Source organism: Lepidochelys kempii, chromosome 14, assembly GCF_965140265.1.
Source record: "Lepidochelys kempii isolate rLepKem1 chromosome 14, rLepKem1.hap2, whole genome shotgun sequence".
NCBI lineage: Eukaryota > Metazoa > Chordata > Testudines > Cheloniidae > Lepidochelys > Lepidochelys kempii.
The window spans coordinates 8,145,803-8,164,880 of NC_133269.1; the positions used below are offsets into that span (position 1 = coordinate 8,145,803).

Genomic DNA, 19,078 nt, shown 5'->3' on the forward strand with positions numbered 1-19,078 from the left:
CCCAGCCCTCCATACAGTTTCATACCTCGATGTGGCCCTCGGGCCAAAAAGTTTGCCCACCCCTGGTCTAGAGCAAGAAGAAAACTTATGTCTAGGGTTGACTATAGCACAGTGGCACTTCAGAACTTCAGCTACATGGCCTATGAGAAAAGTGACTAGATCTTAGGAGAGGGAACATAAAGAGGTAGAGTGCTCCAAAAACACCACATCTTTTAACTTAAAGCCACTCACTGAGTAAGTATTTGTATTGTCTTTCCACCTAGAACAAAGGCCAAAGAGAGGACAGCCAATCAAAAGGGCAAGTGGTCAATCTTTACTCAGGTGAGTAGTCCATTCACATCTACTGAATAAGGGCTCCAGGACTGGGACCCAGCTTCCAAATGGACGGGTGGTAGCCAGTCCTTGGATGCTTTAAGCAGGGTTTATCCTCCACAAATCAACAATAATAAAAATGGGATGATATTTTATATTAAGGAAAGACCTGACCCCAACTCCTGGAGCCTTTGAACTCTACAGACATTACATATGGTAAATAAGACTTTATAACATGCTGAGACAGATTTCAATACAGATACCCATAAGCTTTTATTTTGTTTACTGATTCCTTTTGTTTTTACTTTGGAATCAGTGGGAGAGAGAGAGGATAGTCTGCACTGACACTGGCAGTGACATTATATGTGGAGAAAATGAATAAGGAAAAAAAGAAAGACCATTTCAAGACCTTTCAATTAACTTCAGCTAGTGGCCCCCTAGGATTGTTATCCCTTATTTAAATTGCAAGTGTTATCGCCTCCAAACCTCTACCCAATTTACACTGACAACTCCTAGTCAAGGGAATTGTCCAACTGATTTAGCTGTGGCATGTCAGCAGCCTTTAACAAGGTATCTGTTGAGCAAATTGAGACCTCCGGCATAGAATTCGAAAATTACTTGCACAATGTATAGGTCTAACTGCCTCATCCATCACAACTCCATCACTAATTTCTTGATCTACAGCCTTTCAAGTGATCCATTTGTTCAAGGCTGTCCATAAAGAGAGAGAGAGAGAGAATGTGCGTGTGCCAGAATTGCCCGTACAGTGTTAATTCACCTCCTTGTATGCAGCATTATGATACAGTCTAATGACATGATCACATATTACTTCTTCCACGGGACCCTACCTCATTCAGTGCACATAACGGACAGTGCACATTCACTGAGCATCAATTCAATATTGTGTTTTCTCCTCATTGTTCAATGTGTGGCCCCGAGCCATACTAGTAGAGACCACCTATGAAAAGTTAGGTTAAGTCACTTGCCCAGCATCACATGGGAACTCTGTCGCAGAGGCAGGGATAGAATCCAGTTCTCCAGGGCAGCATTCAACTGCTTTACTTATGAGACCACCCTTTCTCATCTTGCCATCTCCTATTTCATTCATTACACACACCTTCCAACTTCTGCAACAAATCAGGCAATGGTCCTACAGATAACAGCCTCCTTCTGTATACAACCCTGATTCATCCCCAGAGCCAGGTCCATCCTGTGCATTGAATGAGGCAGGGGTCCTTTGGAAAAAATAGTATATAATCATGTAATTAACAACTGTATCATAATACATGTGTACAAGGGAGCTGAATTAAGGTTGCTCACATAACCTTAACTGAGGCATTTCCTAACTTTTGAACGCATAACTCTGCAACCTTAATAATGTTCTTTTAACAGGTTTTTCCTGTGTATAATTTCCCAGATTTTTTAAAGAGAAAAACAGAAATTCCATCACACAGCATCATATTGAAACCAATTCATCAGCAAATAGAGCTGGAACCTTTAGTTCCATCACACAGACCTCTGCCACTTGAGCTAACAGATATCCATCAGGGGGTAGCTGTGTCAGTCTGTATCCACAAAAACAACAAGGAGTCCGGTGGCACCTTCTGAAGAAGTGGAGTTTTTACCCACAAAAGCTTATGCCCAAATAAATCTGTTAGTCTTTAAGGTGCCACCAGACTCCTTGTTGTTTTTGAGCTAACAGGGTAACGGACAGCAGCAGTAGGTCATCATCCTTTATGTAGAGCAGCATGAGAGGATGATGCACTATTCCAGTGTGTTTCACAGACAACTGCTGACACCAGAGGAATGGTGAGACTCAGGGATCTTGGGTTCTATTTTAGGCAATGGGGGGAGTATGCTCTAGTGGACACAGACTTTTCTGCCCTAAGTATGACACATCCGCTCTGCCCTCTCCAACCTGTCGTTGGCCCAGTCCTCTCTTTTCCCTACTCTTGGCTCCTCATCCTGAGCCTACTCTCCTCACTTAGTCAGTCCCAGTCTCCACCGCTCAGGCTTCTCATTGCAATGTTATTCTCCTCACCTAGCCAGTCCTAGTCTGACCCCTCTGGACTCTCCATCCCAGTCTCCCGCCCTCCACTCCCAGTCTCCATGCCCAGCTGTTCCGTTACTCCCATCAATTCCCTGTTCTTCATCCAATCTGTCTCTCTCCCGCGCTCTGGCCTCCATTCACCCTCCTCCCTGTCCACATTTCTCATCCCCACTAACTCTGAGTTCCAGTCTCCCACTTCCATCCGAATCCTTGTTCCAGTCTCTGTGCCCTACCAGTACCAGTTCTTCTACTGTACCCCAGCTTCGTCAGATCGATGGTCCCTCCCGGCACCCTGCCCCACTGGTTCTCCGACCCAGTCTCCTCCCCATCCAAACTCCCACTTTCAATTTCCCTCTCCCGCACACTAGCCTCCAGGCCATCTCTCCCACCCCCAGACTTCAGTCTACTCCCCCCACCCACTCTGAGGATCCATTTCTTGTCCTCTCTGCATTCAGCTCAGGTGGCTTCTTCCTCCACACTCCTAGGGTCCAGCATGGGGGGCACAGACAGCACAGGAGAAAGTCTCCTGCTCTCAGTTCAGGTGCCCTGAACCCAGGACAGCACACAGCAGACCAGAGCTGCAATTGCAGAGAAAGTCCTGCTTAGCCCATCTGCAGCATGCACAGTGTGGACAGAATATTTGGGAATTTTTCAAAGTCTTTTATTTTCACCAAATTTGGACAGATTTTTATGAAATGACAAAATACACATCCCTGAAACAAAGCCCATTCCTCCCCTCCCCCCAACCCCAAGTCCCTGATCCAAGGCAGGGGAAGTGCTAGAATTTCTCAATGAAAAGGATGCCCGAATTTTTAACATAATGTATTTTACCCCTAACCTTGTTCTTGGAAATGACTACACAGTTTTGGGTGAATTGTTTTTTGTTTTTTTATGAAGCCTGTCAGAAAATTTCAGCCCAAATGGCTAAAGTTTGGCAAAGTGATAAGCAATCAAAACCAGAGTTTTATCACAGGAAGTGTCAGGCTACCTTAATAATGGGCAGTATTACCAGCCTCATCTACAATTCTTTCAGCTTCTTTAAAGAAAATCTCCTTCTACGCATAATACAATTGTTCATAATAGCTCAGTCCCTCCGTTAAACTGCAGTAGCCTGTATCCTGTACAGTTACGTGTTCTTATCACTCAGTCTCAAATAGATGTTCTCAAACGTTTCCATGGTGTGGACTATATCTTAATAGAAAGATTCACCAATGATCATATAATTAAGTCTGCGAATCTGTCATAGAGGTCACGGATTCCAGGACTTTCCGGGACCTCCATGACTTCTGCAGCCGGCAGCTGTGACTGACCCCTGGACCACCCAAGCCTGGGCTGCCCCCCGCCAGAGCTGTGGGAGTCCTGCGCCACCCCCCGCCAGCACCAGCACTGGCGGTCCCAGGCCAGCGGGGCTCTCCCCTGCCAGCAGCAGCGATCCTGTGCCACCCCTCTCCCCCAAGCACCAGCGGGCACCCAGGAGTCCCCCCCAGCACCAGCGGGCGCCGCAGAGCCCCCCCCCCCACCCCAGGACCAGCGGGCACCGCAGAGCCCCCCGCCCAGCACCAGCAGAAGCACTGTAGGCCCCCTCCAGAGCAGCAGCTGCACTCTTGGAACCCTCCAGAACGCCAAAGATTTCGTCAGGGCTATTTATAGTACAAGTCATGGACAGGTCAGGGCCCCTGAATTTTTATTTATTGTCCGTGACCTGTCCATGACTTTTACTAAAAATGCCCACGACTAAATCTTAACCTTAAGAATAATAATAGTTCTTACTAGGTATCTGAACAGCTCCTGGCACAATAGGACCCTGATCGGCATCTCTGGGCACCAGTGAAATATAAAATTTAATTATAGTACTGGAGAATCCTGGTAATCCCATAGTTGCACAGTAAACTTTCATTTACCAATACCGTCCAGTGCTGGGTTCTCAGACATTGCCAAAATTATTTTTTCCAAAGCATCTGCTGTGGGCACAAGTACTTCTGGATCTCGGCTACGATCCAATATCTGTCCCCTATATTTTCAAAGCGATGTATGGGGTTTACTCATGTCACTCTAATTAATATCAGTTGCAGTAATTGAGCAAGGCCTCCAAGCATTCCTTTGTAGATGTAGGGGGCTACGTGGACTGTTTTAAAACACATTTCACAGATTCAAAGACAACAGATATGCTACAAACATATCTCATAATGCTTTAAATATTATACTTAGCACTTTATCTTCAAAGAGCATTTAGTCTTAATTAGGCCAGGTCTACACTAAAAAGTTAGGTCGACCCAGCTATATCGCTCGGGGTGTGAAAAATCACACACCCATAAGTGACGTAGTTAAGCTGACCTAACCCCCAGTATAGACAGTACTAAGTTGACAGAAGAATTCTTCTAGCTAGCGCCTCTCAAGGAGATGGACTAACTACTCCCATTGCTGTAGTGAGTGTCTACACTGAAGCACTGCAGTGAATTAAGTGTAGACATAGCCTTAGACTCAGGAATTTCTAGCTCATGGTCCCATGCTCACATCACAACTCTCTCAAGTTTCTGCAGTAAAATTCTTTTTAAAAGAAATTATTTGTCCCGTTATATCCCTTTCTGGGCAACGCATGAGAAATTCTATTTCCCGACAACTCAGTGGTTCCAAGTCTCAGTGATGCAGTCCTACTGTCACGCTGCCAGAACAATTTGTCCTGAAATGTTAAATTTTCATTTTCATACAAGAACATTTTCCACTTTTGACATGTCCCAGTCTTGCAAACCACATGACTGAGGCTATGCCTACATTACCGTGGTAAGTCGACCTACGCTACGCAATTCCAGCTACGTGAATAAAATAGCTGGAGTCAACGTACCTTAGGTAGAGTTACCACGGGATCTACGGGAGAAATTTTCCCTTCAACTTACTTTACTCTTCTTGTCGGGGACAAAGTACAGGGGTCAACTGGAGAGCGATCTGCTGTCAATTTGGCAGGTCTTCACTAGACCCACTAAATCGATCACCAGTGGATCGATCTCAGACAGTCGATACCAGCTGTACTCTAGACGTAGCCTAAGAGTATGGCTACACGGCAGTTTGGCATGTGCCTCCCAGCCTGTGGAGGCAGACTCAAGCTAGCTCTGCTCAAGCCAGCACGCTAAAAACAGTAGCATGGGTGTTGCAGCTTGGGCAGCAGCCTGGGCTCTTAAGCCCATCCAATCACTTGGATCTAAGCGCCAGTGAGTAGCTAGAGTCTTCACAGGAACCATAAGTTTGTCTACCCAGCCTGGGAGGCTTGCTTCCAGTTATCATGTAAACTAGTTGTTTTGAACCTTTTTTCATTTGTGGACCTCTAAAAAATTTCAAATGGAGCTCTAGACCCCCTTTGAAATCTTGGACAGTCTGCAGATCTCTAGGGCTCCACAGACCGCAGGTTGAAAACCACTGGTGTAGACATATCCTAAGAGCCCTAGCTGAAGACCACGACATTGATCTTTGAACAAGGCCAGGCTTCATCTACAGAAACAAGTCATGGCTGCACAGCTGGAGAAAAGAAACAAAGCCCTAAGTTTATTTTTCTGTTGGATACATGCAACAGGCTTCACTATTTCAATCCATCCCAGAGGCAAAAGAAAACAAAATCTTGACATTAACTATCAGTTAACAGTGCATAAGTTCACAGATTGAAAAGACAAGTAATTTAGAAATAAACCAGAAAGTTGTGTCACAACTCAAGGTAGGTTTGGGTCTTCATTGCATTATTATAATGGACATAAACCCATTCATTCCTGAATTATACTTCATCTGTGAGCTCTTTGGAACAGGGATCATCTTGTTGTTCTGTGTTTGTACATGCCTTGCACAAAGGGGCCCTGATTGGGGCCCCTAGGTGCTACCACAATAGAATTAATAAATAAAATAACAGTACAGACAAGGTAGGTGAGATAATATCATTTATTGGACCAACTTCTGTTGGTGAGAGAGACAAGTTTTCAAGCCACACAGATATTACCTCACCCCCAGCCTTGTCTCTCTAATATCCTGGGACCAACACAGCTACAATAAGACTGCACAAAATAATAGTACAGGTCACAGAAACACTCTAGACATCTTTTTTCCAAAAAAGATGATACCTTCGATCGTGTGGGACATTTGCTCTTTTGAAATTCACAGCAGGAACCAACCACTGCAATTAAAAATCACCAGTATCATTATCACAAACTTGGAAAATCCTTTTTATAAGAGGGAGTTTGAAATGCTACAGTTTTAGAAACCAGTGTTTGGTTGTGGGAGTTGTTTTCAAACCTCATGAGCTTAACCATATTATCCCTATTAGATCTGGATCGGGCTTTTATAGCCATTCCCCTATTTCCTATAAATCACTGCTTTAGTAGTAACAAAATACCCAAAGGCATGAACAAACATGGGTTACCAGAAGGGGCAGTGTTCTGCAGAACTTGCCTCGCCTATAAATACAGATGTTGGGGCCTCTACAACTTTCCTTCAAACAGTAATTCCTAGGAGCAACACTCCAGGGCCCAGGCTAATATAAGTCTTGCCATGTAAGTTTCCCCAAGAGCATTTACTCTATTTATTCTCTTTTAAAATGAACACAGACACAGGATTTTCCTTCAGTCTTGAATTTAAAACCCCAAACTCTAAAAACAAACTTAAAAAAATCTTTCTTTTAAAGTTTAGGAACATTTCTCTCATTTTCTTCCTACTTCTAGACTTAATCTAGGAGAAGGATTAAGGACTTGATATGGCTAAACTGAACAATTCTGGCAAGACCTAGAAAAAGAGAGTGTGTGTGTCTACCTAGCCTAAGGCTAGCAAAACTGAAGTCACTCACTTAGTCAGAAGCCACGTTGACTGTCCTTCACCATCCTACAGGAGAGTGCTGTAGGAGTTGGCCAAAGTGCCCCAATCCTATAAACACAAACCTCTATAACCAAAACAGCACCTCCAATAATATCATGCACACAATGCTATCCTAGGATGCCACTTCAGTATTGACTGAGAAGCACAGCCCCTGAATTGCCAATCTCCTAAGCAACTCTAGGATTTTCCTTGGAAGTCTCCCTTCTAAGCAGTAAGAAAAACTGATTTTGCTTGACGTGAGATGGCACAAGCTCAGAGGCTAAAAAGTTATTTGCTGGATGTTATCTTCCGACTCTCTAAGAATAGTTGGGAATCCCACTAGTCGGTTAGGAATTTAGATGAGCTCTGGGGAGGGAACATTCCTTTGGAGAAGTATATTGCCTTTTTTTACAAAGGTACCCTAGGAGAAAATAAAATAACCACACAAGAAATTAGAATACTGTATGAATAAATACCTCTTACTTGTGCATCTTCTTGGTCACTATAAGGTGCCAAAATAACTCTACTTTTTATTGTGAGGGCCTCCATATTTTAGTCCACAAAGTTACGTTACTTTTTTGGTTTGCTAAAGCAGTGTATACTTTGCCAGCAAATTAACCTTATATTAAACACTTCTGCTACTGTGACAATGCAGATTCTCAAGAGCAGCAGTCTCCAACTTCTGCAGAGTTACTTATTTCCTTTCTACTATACAATAGGTCTCGGTTTGTAACATGGATGTCCCAAAGTTCGAAGCAGTATAACTTTAAATGTCAGTGGTAAACAATATTTTTTATAAGAAGAAGATATATATACATACAGAGAACGGTGGAAGAAGATCATGTCCCCCAGGAATCCATCCATCAGGGCCAGGCTCAGCACCGGAATGTTGTTCTTCTGTGCCCAGTAATAGACCGATTCAGAGTTGTTTATTTCCTTGCCCAGCTGTGCGATCATCTTGGACGGGGTCCATTTCACACCCTCCATGTTCTGCTCAGCGACCATCTGGTCCAAGATGGGCATGAGCCAGTCTTCGAACTTGCAGTAGTTGTCACTGGGCACCAGCAGGTTCCTGATCCCGTTTATCCCACTCTGCCGAAGCTCCTTCTCCCGCAGGCTGAACACTCCCACTTAAGTAGGTACCAAGCATTTGATGAGATCCTCTTCCACACCGCCTGCTGTGGTCACCAGCACATCTACCATGTTGTGCTGCACCAAGTAGCAGATGGTCTCACAGATGCCCGAGCTGATGAGGTTGGAGGTGAAGCCCAGGAAGATGGTGCAGCCCAAGGGCTGCCAGCGGCAGGAGTTCAGGTTGGTGCAGGTCTCCTCCTCGCCCAGCGGCTCCAGCTTCACCACGATCACCCTGTTTATCTCCTGCATGGCCTGCCTGAAGCTGGTGGCCTGGAAGCCGGTGGTAAGGTAGGACTGGAGCTGAGTGCGGTGATCCAGCCCTCGGTCGAAGTGGTAGCCCCGCACCTGCAGGCTCTCATGTTCTCTGTATGTGTGTGTGTGTATATATCTTCTTACTATATGTTCCGTTCTATGAATCTGATGAAGTGAGCTGTAGCCCATGAAAGCTTATGCTCAAATAAATTTGTTAGTCTCTAAGTGCCACAAGTACTCCTGTTCTTTTTGCGGATACAGATTAACATGGCTGCTATTCTGAAATATTTTTAGAATGTGTAGCTATACAAAAATCTTGCTACAGAAACTCAGCACAATATGATAGAGAAGCTGAAAAGCATTGCCACCATTTCTGAATCACACTTACTCTACTGGCCACAAGGCCAGCTTGGAACAAGCCAAATGCTGCTCCAGAGGCAGTGGATCCTAACTTTCACCTAACTCCTATAACTCCAAAATATACAAATTCAGATCTCCTGTCTTGTTATTCTTCTTAACCTTCTAGTTAACTCACTAGAGCTCTCAGAAGCATTAGTCCTGCCATTGATTAAACGAGGATAGCTCATGAGATGTAGTCCCCAGCCAATATATAATCCAAAGATTACAAAACATCCACCTATATCTGGCCATTCTTGATACCAGAGGTATTTCCTGAGGCCACACAACAGAAACAAACCAGGCAGGGGATTGTAATAGTGTCTCAATACATAATATCACTGCAACCACTTTTCTAGTGACTCAGCAGCTGTGGTACATACTGGGGCTATTGCTTCTTGGACAAGAAAGACGGTTTACGATTAATACCAATTCTCCTTTCTGGTAACGTGTGGGGTTACTTTTACTCTAATCTGACAAAGATTCAACACACACCACACCAGTCAGAAAATTTGGTAGCTCACTGCCCCCTGATAAATGGGATGGGGCATTGGCAATAAATGAGGACTTTCAGTTGTGGAACGGATCATCTCAAGACTTGTAAAATGGCCTTCATGAAAAACTAAGGGCCTTGGGCTTGCTGTTGCCTTTGCCTAGAGTCTGGCTTTCACATCATTAACTTGCAATGTGATTGTTTGGGCACAAAGGGAAAAAACATGAGGTAAAAAACTGAGAGTTGCTGTAGATGACATTGTGACTGCCCACAGAAGCCTTGAGCATGCCACAAACAGAGAAACACGTAGCCAAGGCATTATATCCACTGTAGCTAAGCCAGACATTCTAACTTACCATTGCAGTGGAAAGGCAACAAGAAGACAAATTTCAATGTAGGTAATTACATTCTGCATGCTTAAATTCCCCATGCAGTTTCAACTGGATACTGTACTCTTTACCACCTTTCCTAACTTAGCATGCAGTTTTCAGCGTTTGACTCCTGAAAGGAGTACACTTCCGTGGCAGAACAAATTATCCCTGTATAGTTTGGATCTCACTTTGTAAAGCACTTATGTGGGGAAGGGAGGAAAGCACAATATGAAAGATTTATTTTTGCACAAGGTATTTGCATTATATAGCACCACCACCATAACAAAATCACCACATGCCAGTCTGTGTTTCCAGACAGCAATCTGACTTTGCAGAAAACATCACTGTCTATAGGAGGGGGGGGGGTTTGCCAGAAAGATTAGGAAAAGGGCTCATATGCTGAACAAAGTCTACTGGAAGCAACACATGGAGAGAAGAGAAAAAGTTGTCCTGTTTTTCACTGGAAGTTTTAACCAGGAACTCTCTTAAGCACTGTCTGGTTTTTTATTCAAAAGTATGTCCTATATGAACTTTTCAAATGGCAATTTCTGTTTTAGTGTTCGCTTCCTCTTTTTCTTGGAAAAAAGGATGAGTAGTACCTAACTCCCTTTACTTGACATCTGGAATGAAGACACTGGAATATACACATACTATTTTCCTATATACAGTCTCCTAGATAAGGCTAGGACTTTTAAGAGGAGCCCTTACTATCGCACAAGGGTTGCTAAAAAAATGGTAAAACAAATGGTAAAACAAATAGGAAGCAAAAAAAAAATAGTTTATTTGTTCTGATAATCCCTAATCCATGATACAATTTCTAAATTTAAAGGGAAAAAATAGAATAAAATATTGCTCAGTGCTTTTAGCACAATGGGGTCCTGGCCTTGAGGTACTTCCACAACACAAATAATAAATAATAATAAACGCACAACCCTGATAGATGAGCGGGAGAAGAGATCTGTAACAAAAATCCTGCTGCCATTTCCTCCTCCATACTAAGCAGTTGGAGGACTTTGGTTGAAGTGGAACAGTGTGATGCTGTTCCAAGAAGACAACCCTGATAAGGGCTCCTCAGACTAAATGCCCCCCGCACCAGGGGCTCTAAGTAGATTTTAGGGACCAAATCAGGGCTCGATGCACAGAGATTCATTAAAATCCATGGTTTCTTGATCTACTGTACATCTATCCACCAGCCATTTCCTACCATCCCCCTGCTCCAAGAAGGGGAGCACACCAGCTACACAAGATATTCCAGCCCTGAGGCTGCAGTAGTAGCCACAAAGCAGCTCCACACCTTGCCGCTCATTCCGCAAGCAGGCTCCCCTGGCTCTCCCTACTTAGGCTGGGGGGCAGGATCTGGGACACAAAGCATACAGTATGTCATCCCAAAGCTCTTTGCTAATTTAGACCTCACTCCTGCAATCAGATCTATATGGATACTACTGACCTCAATGAAAGAGCTCCACAAGGGCACAAGGACCAGAGGCCTTAAACTGACATACCAAGTTATACGCAGGGACCTGGTCAGTCACTACTAAAGTGAAGCCACCTGTAGGATGAAATGCAGTAACTAATGCAGAATGATAGTACAAAACTGCTTTAAAACACACACACTGGAAGTGAGGAAAATATTGAACTAAAATTGCAAGGGGAATTTAAGCAAGCAAAATAATTATCTGTGTCGGAGGAAATCTTTCATCAAACTATCATATTAACAGATGCAAAAAACAAAAATAATTATACCTAGCTCTGATATAGTGTTTTTCATCCATAGAATTCAAGGCTGTTTACAAAGGAGGTCAGTATCATTATCCTCATTTTACAGATGAAGGAAATGAGAAGGTACAGGGGTGAACCAACTTGCCCACAGTCACCAATCCCAATCAGATTTAGTGCTTGACCCACCAGGCCTCACACCCTCCCCAAACACTCTTATCTACTGTTACATATATTTTTATTTTACACTGAGATGGAAATTTTTCTCTGTGTCTCTAAACCCGAAACAGAAAAAAATTCATTACAAATGAAGGCCCTGATCCGGCAATCACAGCTGCTAACATGGACCCATATGCCCATGAAGAGCCCCTCTGCAGTCAATGGGACTCCACACAGGGGCAGGAGTCCTTGCAAATAAAATGTGGATTAATGTGCTGGTTGCATATCTCACTTTAACCTTTAGTCACCAGAACAAATAAAATATAAACTTCTACAGCCTTTCAAATCTCAGCTCTAAAATAGTGATTTTTTTTCCACCAATTAATCTAGCTCATTGAAAGTAACATATGTTCATACAATAAGAATTAAGGGGGACGACTGGGAATAAAATTTACATTATACATCTCATTTGGGGAGGTAACAGCTCCTCGTTTATTTTTCCTGAACTCAAAGTTTAACATTGTATTAACATAATAAAATGAAAATAGAATACATTGCATGCATTCTGGCTGCTCCTTTGCGTAACAATAAAGGAATACAATTCTGTGGACTAGAGTAAAGTTGAGACACAGAAAACTGAATACATCCCCTGCCCCTAACAATTTTAGGCAGTGAAAATCAGGCCTGCCATAGTCTCATTCATCTACAGGGAGAATCCTTCAGTCTTCATTAACCTGAAAGCATTTTTACAAAGTAGCGCTCACTCGCTGCCTGTAGGATTTTTCCTAGTTTGTTTCAATTTAACATTTAAAATCTCCTGCCTTCTCTGGAGGTTGGAGGAATTACTACCTCACACTCAAATTATCCCATCAAAACTAGCTGATGTTTTCAGACCTACTGACTTTTCACTCAAGTTGTGCTTAATTTTTTAAGCAGGTGTCCATCTTACAACTAATTGTTTCAATAAGATTTTACAATTTATAAATATTACTGTAAATCTCACTTCTTCCAATCATCCCATGAGGGAAAACAATGATGTGAACTTGACAAGTTGACTCATGTTGTGATCATTTTTTTAATTGTTTTTTTCCAAAGTGTCTGTTCCTTCAACAAAGGATTGTTATTTTATTTTTTTTGCTATTTCAATGATGCTATTTTGAAGGTGTAGAAAAACGATGAAAGTACCCTCCTATTCACAATACGCCAGCTTGACCAGCCATGATGAATGCAAATCTCCTATTTGGGTCATTCATTGGAAAGCAGTTCTAAATCTCATGACTGATTTTTTTCCCCTGTTTTTTCAATCAGATTGCAGTTATGTTACATTTTACTCATTATTTTAAATCTCCCTCTTCAAAATCACCCAAGCTGGGACTGCCCCTCTGAAAAACAATAATGCTAATATGACAAATCCTCATTCATTTTGCAATTCATATTAAAGGACAGTTTGTAAGAGTGTGTTTTCACCCAGTAAAAAGAAGGAATTTATTTGGTCTTGTGTCAATGACTTTTAAAATCTCCTTTCATTCAAAACTACCACAGCTTGATCAACTCTGATATATTCAGACCAACCAACTTCTCATAGGTATGAAAATTATCTGCATTTAAGTGTTGGAAGGACCAGGTTCTTGTAGTAATGTCACTCATGGGAGTAATCCTAGCCAGGACTGGTGTCTCCGTTTGCAGGTTTCCGCCCTAAAAGAGTTGTTAAGGCTTTGTCTGGGGGTTGGGCGGGGGGGAGGTATTCAATAAGACCTTTCCACTTTTCAGCTTCCACAAGATTTTCAGTGCATAAACGGTGATCTCAGAGGGATTTTTTGGGTTAAGTCTCCTCACTTCACATTGCCTTACCTTGGGACAGCCCGCGTGTAACAATCAAAAATGCAAGTTTACCAAGACCTCGCTCAGCTGGGGATTCATTTTTAAGGCAGTTGTTAAAATCTAACTTTTTTTTTTTTTTACCCCTCAATAAACCCTAAAAAAAATTTTTTTTAATCACTCCTTTTCTTCCCTGGAGTCAGCAACTCCCCCACCTCACCCCACCCGGTGTAAAAACCAAAGAGACCCCCCACACACACCGCCCAACCCCACCCCCTGAAGAAACCCCTGACCTGGGGGTTGGGGGGGGGGGAGCCAATTGTGTGGGAGGCATCTGCCAGCTCTGCCCGGCCTGGGGCGGTGTCTCTCTCCCCCGGGTGTCTCGCCCAGGGGGGGCAGCTCAGCAGCCCCCCGGGCTCAGGCTGAGGCTGGTTGTAAACAGCCCCTGAGCTGCTGCTGCTGCAGGCCCCTCCGCAGACACAGGGCCCTCTCCAGCCGGCGCTTCTCAGCCTCCAGCCCGGCCAGCTGCCTCGGCCCGCGCCCCCGGGGGGCGGCTGGGCCTCGGGGGGGCCCCGATCCCCTCCCCGGGGCTCTCCCAGGCCGGGCCCCCCCACCCGCGGCCCCCACGGGAGGGGAAGAGGGAAGTCCTGACTTACCTGTCATTACTTTCTACGCCATCTTGGATCCACTTGTCAACGTCCCCACAAAGCATTGTGGGAAAAAACCTCCCCCCACCCCCTCTCTCCTTCCCCCCAGCCCAGGAGCAGAGCAGAGAAACTTAGAGGGGAGGGGGGGTGGTACAAACAAAGGGGGGAGCCCCATCCCAAAGGGAAGCGGGGGAGGAGCGGAGTGAGGGTAGGGAGCTGCCTGGCATGCTCCTGTCTCTGGGGCACTGGGGCAAGGTGGGCTGCCCCTTGCAGGGTTTTCCAAAAGGAGTGAAATCGCCGGCTTTCCGTGCACCCCGCAAGCAGCTTCTGGAGCAGAGCGTGACTGCGTTGAACCGTGTGGTTTCTGCTTGCTTTTTTCTCTCCCCCTGGCCCCCCGGGAACTTTCCTTCTGGGGAATGTGTCACGGGCATGCAACAAATTGCCTAGGTCAGGACAACAGGTTTTAGAGGAGCAAATGAATGCATTATCTGTTTTCCTTGCAAAATAAGTGTATGCCATATTTCTAAATGAGATTTATATATATATATATATATATATATATATTAATGTGTCATTGGATTTGCACACATAACTACATGTCACTGCATTTTCTGGGGTACGGTTTATTGGAAGTAGGTGTTTTCTCTTGCAACTTTTTATTTTTCAAAAAACATGTTCCCGTTCAGAAATGCATTATTGGATATTTAGGCATGCCACAAAATGTCTTGTATGCCAGCCTCTGGGGCAAAGTGCACCAGTGCGTTTAAATGTGCTTTTGCCTTGCACTTTATTATTATAATTTTTGCAATAGTTTGCTTTCCCACGTGGGATTGTATTAGTGCCTGTGTATATATACCAGATAATACATGGACAAAAACAGTATAACGTTTCTCAGGAAAGTATGTTGTTGTATTTAACAATATTTTTTCCCTTATAATTTTGCTAAAGAACTTTCCCTTTTGGAAACTAATTTCTGGCTCTGCGTGAATCTCAGAAACTATTTTGTAAAACAGGTTTATTTTTGCAAAGAAATCTTTCCTGTTAGCAGTGTATTATTGACTCTGTCTTCAAAATGTTTAGCAATCATATTAGTTCAAGTATTTTTCTTCACAACTACCATGTTTTGCAAAATAACTTCAGAAATATTATTGACTTGGCTTGTATGCATGTGACAAAATGCCTTGCTTGTTATGCTTTGGGGCAAATAACATACAAATACAGTACAAGACTGGAAAAATTATGATCTGACTTCAGCCTTTTAAGGTAGGTCACTTATGAAGTACGATTGCAATTGTTTGTTTTTTAAAACTTTTCCCTCTACTTTTTTAATTAAGAAAAATATAGGGTTCAAATTGGTTTACCACTGAATTGTTCTAAATACATTTATATTTAAGTTTACACTGAAGATAAATTGGTTAGTCTCTAAGGTGCCACAAGTCCTCCTTTTCTTTTTGCGAATACAGACTAACACGGCTGCTACTCTGAAACCTGAAGATCATCTGAATTCCTTGAGGACTAACCACTAACACATTGAGCCTTTGCCACTGCAAGCACAGAGACTTGTGCCCAGGAATAGGAGTTTCAATACTCCTATAACACACTCTTGATTATTGCAAAGAAGACCCTTTGCAGAAGTATAAATACATAAGGAAATAAATTGCAATGTGAAAATTTTTGCTGCCCGGATGTTAAATCAATGCACTTCTCTTCCTTATTCAACTTTAAAGACATGTTTGCCAGCATGATTAACTGTTTCAGTGCCATGGTGGAGGCCCTGTCAGGGGCTGCTGAGGAGGAGTGTGGTATTTCCACTCTGAGGGAGGGAGGACGCCATTTCAAATGACAAAAATATTCTTGTGCAGCCTGCTCTGGGCCATCACTGCTGGCTGGGGAGGGGCTGCCTGCCTGCATGCCACAAGCACCCATCCCCCAAAGTAAACATGCTGCAAATGGGAATCAGTCACAAAAAGCTTCCACCAGCCCAAACGACCTTTCCTTTCTGTCATAAAATGGTGCACTGTGACTTTAAATGTCTTTAACTGCGTCTGTGGAAAACCCTTGCAGCCACACTGAGCGAGGCCCCCTGAAGGACTTGTCCTCCTAGGTAACTTAGATTTGGAGGATATTAACAAGACCCCTATGTGGGACAAGTCAACTGTCAGTTTATAGCCATATATCTTTTAAAAACACCAGACTCACAGGAAATAGTTAAAGGATATAATAGTTAAAGAATGGTTCACATCTAATTAACTTTTTACTATTGTTTTCTGTTCTATCCTTTGCATTTCATTCAGCCAGGACATTTGAAATAGACTAGAAATGTCACCTTTTGTTCCTTGTCAATTTCACTTTCGACTTTTCATACACTTTCACAATGTTGCAATGTTTGTGTTGAAAACTGCTGAGGAGTTTTGCCTTTTTTTTTTTTTTTTTTAATCAAGTGGAAATTAGAAAGGAAGGGATTTAGAAAAATAACATGTCCACTGGAACTGGGGGGGGGGAAATGAAAACTTCTCTATTTGGCTTAGGTTTTACAAAAGCTTCTCTTTGCCAGTATTTGATCTTACTGTGTCTTTAGACACTGTACAATGCTAAGAATTATTTTCTGTAGATAGTGATTAAACAAAGAGAAAAGGATGTGACACAATATGTCAGGATGTGAGTGCATTTTGCTATTCAGTCTATATTATATTATTTCACATTTACCAGGAGCTTTTCAAACTACAGCCCTGAAATGCAGTGACCTCTGGGAAATGATAGCAGCCAACAGCACACAACACTATCCAAAGATGAGGGTGGGGAAATTCTGGCCATGGTATTGACAGAAGCCTCCACTATTATGAGAAATGCCATGTGTAACATATAATACCGACAGGTTTCAGAGTAGCAGCCATGTTAGTCTGTATTAGCAAAAAGAAAAGGAGTACTTGTTAGTCTGTAAGGTGCCACAAGTACTCCTTTTCTTTTTGCGAATACAATAGTGAGAATCTACACACATATTTCATCTGAAGATCTTGCTGCTTAAATTAAACCCCTCAACATCCATGTGAAGTAGCAAGAATTGTTGCACTTTGCAGAGTGGTTAATTGTGACACGGGAAGGTAAATGGATGTGCCCAAGGCTACAAATGGAATCAGCAGCAGAGAGATGGGATTCGCTTCTAAATCCCAGTTTTTTGCTCCTCTGTTCAAAACATTAATCTATAGATTCTGATCCTGCAAAATGTGAATGGTCAGGGATTTTTCCATATAATTCCCCTCTACAACCTCCTTCACAATCCATATTTATTTGAGGGGAAGGTACAAACTGTAAAATTGGGCCAGAACAAAACCCTGGATCCAGACACCCTCAAAGTTTGTAACTATATTTAACTGATGAAAATGAACACCCTTAACTGCCATAATGCAAAAATAGGAAGGGCTTCCAAAGGGCAGATATCTATTTCCTCCTCCTCTATGGGCCTTATATGACAGCCACCATTTTGTCTGATACATTAGCTATTGAACCCAGCACCTCTAGAACTAAACATCTTGAGTAGCTACAGCTTGAGCGAAAGAGACAGACTTGCTGCCTTTGTGGATTGGGCACAGAAAGAGATATGTAACACACTGACCAGTGGATTGCATCTTCACAACCCCTTACCCAAAGTTTAAATTTTCCACTGCAGATTTTGGAATAACTGAATGAATGTCAACATTGAATCTGGCTAAATGTGATCCAGGAAGGGGGCATCGATTACTATATTTTCTGTCTGCTTTCCAGGTGTGGAGCTGGGCAGGGGCATCATGTCCTAAGCAGAGAGGATAGAAAAGATGGAATTTCTCTGGCCTCGTCTCTGATCTTCTCACGCACATTGATCCCTGTTTTTTTCACCTTTCCTTTTGGCCTAATCCCTTTTGTCCTCTCGCTGTCCAATTATAACCCCTTTTCTTTCTACCTTCAAAGTTGTAATGCTTTTATAATTCTCTTGCACTACCTTTCTCTCTCTTTTTGCTGAGCTAGCTTGGTTGGAGGCTGCACTTCACCTCCACAAGTGACAGGTGGTGGCCAGTCCTGAGTCAGCAGGTCAGGAAAACAGCAACATTGCAAATGACAGCATTAACAAATGAGCGTAGGACCAAGCCGGTGGACTCTGGCACTTTACACTGGAATTAGGTGCTCGTGCCTGGCTTGTATCAGACTGGTTCATATATGCCTTCTCACGACCATTCAACCTACATTTGACTGATCTTTAAAAGATTTTAAATTCTGTAGAGGAAATAGAATCTAATGATTCAAGCATGGGACTAGGAGGCAGGATTCCTGGGTTCTGCTGCCAACTTGCTATCTAAATTTGGTCAAATTATTTGCTTTACCTGTCTGTAAAATTCCATATAATATTTACCTGTTTGGCAACAGCATTGTGAAACTTGTTTACAAAGCCCTAGGAAAAAAATCACTTCTGTAAGTGCAAAGTATTGTATGCCATGAAGTTAAATCTTACCTTGGCTAAAGATAAGGAACCTTTATATTGGCCTGTTTGTAAAATGGGAGACAGTAGCTATTAAATAAATTAATTACAGTAGTTAATCTCTCTCTTTATACAGCCCCCATCACTGTAATGTCTTAGTACCCCACAATCTTTCAATGTATTTATCCTCACCACCCCTTATCCCCATTTTAGAGATGGAGAACTGAGGTACACAGAGGCTAAGTGACTTGCCCAACGTCACAAAGGAAATCTGTGGTGGAGCAGGATATTGAACGTGGGTTTCCCACGTTGTGGGCTGGTGCCCTAACCCCTGAACCATCCTTCCTTTAAAATGGGGAATGTATTAATGCAAACTCATTAATAATAGTGTTAATTATTGCATTAAGTTTTTAACCAAGCTTTGCTTTAGTCAGGGATGAATCCCACCAATAT

At 42.9% G+C, this 19,078-nt stretch overlaps 1 protein-coding gene and 1 pseudogene across 6 annotated transcripts in view; both read right to left on the reverse strand.

Moving 5' to 3' along the window:
• HELZ (helicase with zinc finger) overlaps window positions 1–14,279 on the reverse strand; it is a 149,517-nt gene extending 135,238 nt beyond the window's left edge. For 2 of the 6 annotated variants that reach the window (XM_073310830.1, XM_073310828.1), the window contains exon 1: window positions 14,185–14,279. Coding sequence is in view for 1 of the 6 variants with exons in the window: in XM_073310831.1 (XP_073166932.1) it covers window positions 14,185–14,191 (7 nt within the window). In the remaining 5 variants the exon portion in view is untranslated. Of the gene's footprint in view, window positions 1–8,009; window positions 8,052–14,184 lie in introns of those variants that run through there. The other 4 variants (XM_073310832.1, XM_073310831.1, XM_073310834.1 and 1 more) reach the window with 4 other exon arrangements.
• LOC140897977 (deoxyhypusine synthase pseudogene) lies at window positions 7,898–8,764 on the reverse strand (annotated as a pseudogene).
• Window positions 14,280–19,078: the final 4,799 nt, after the last annotated feature.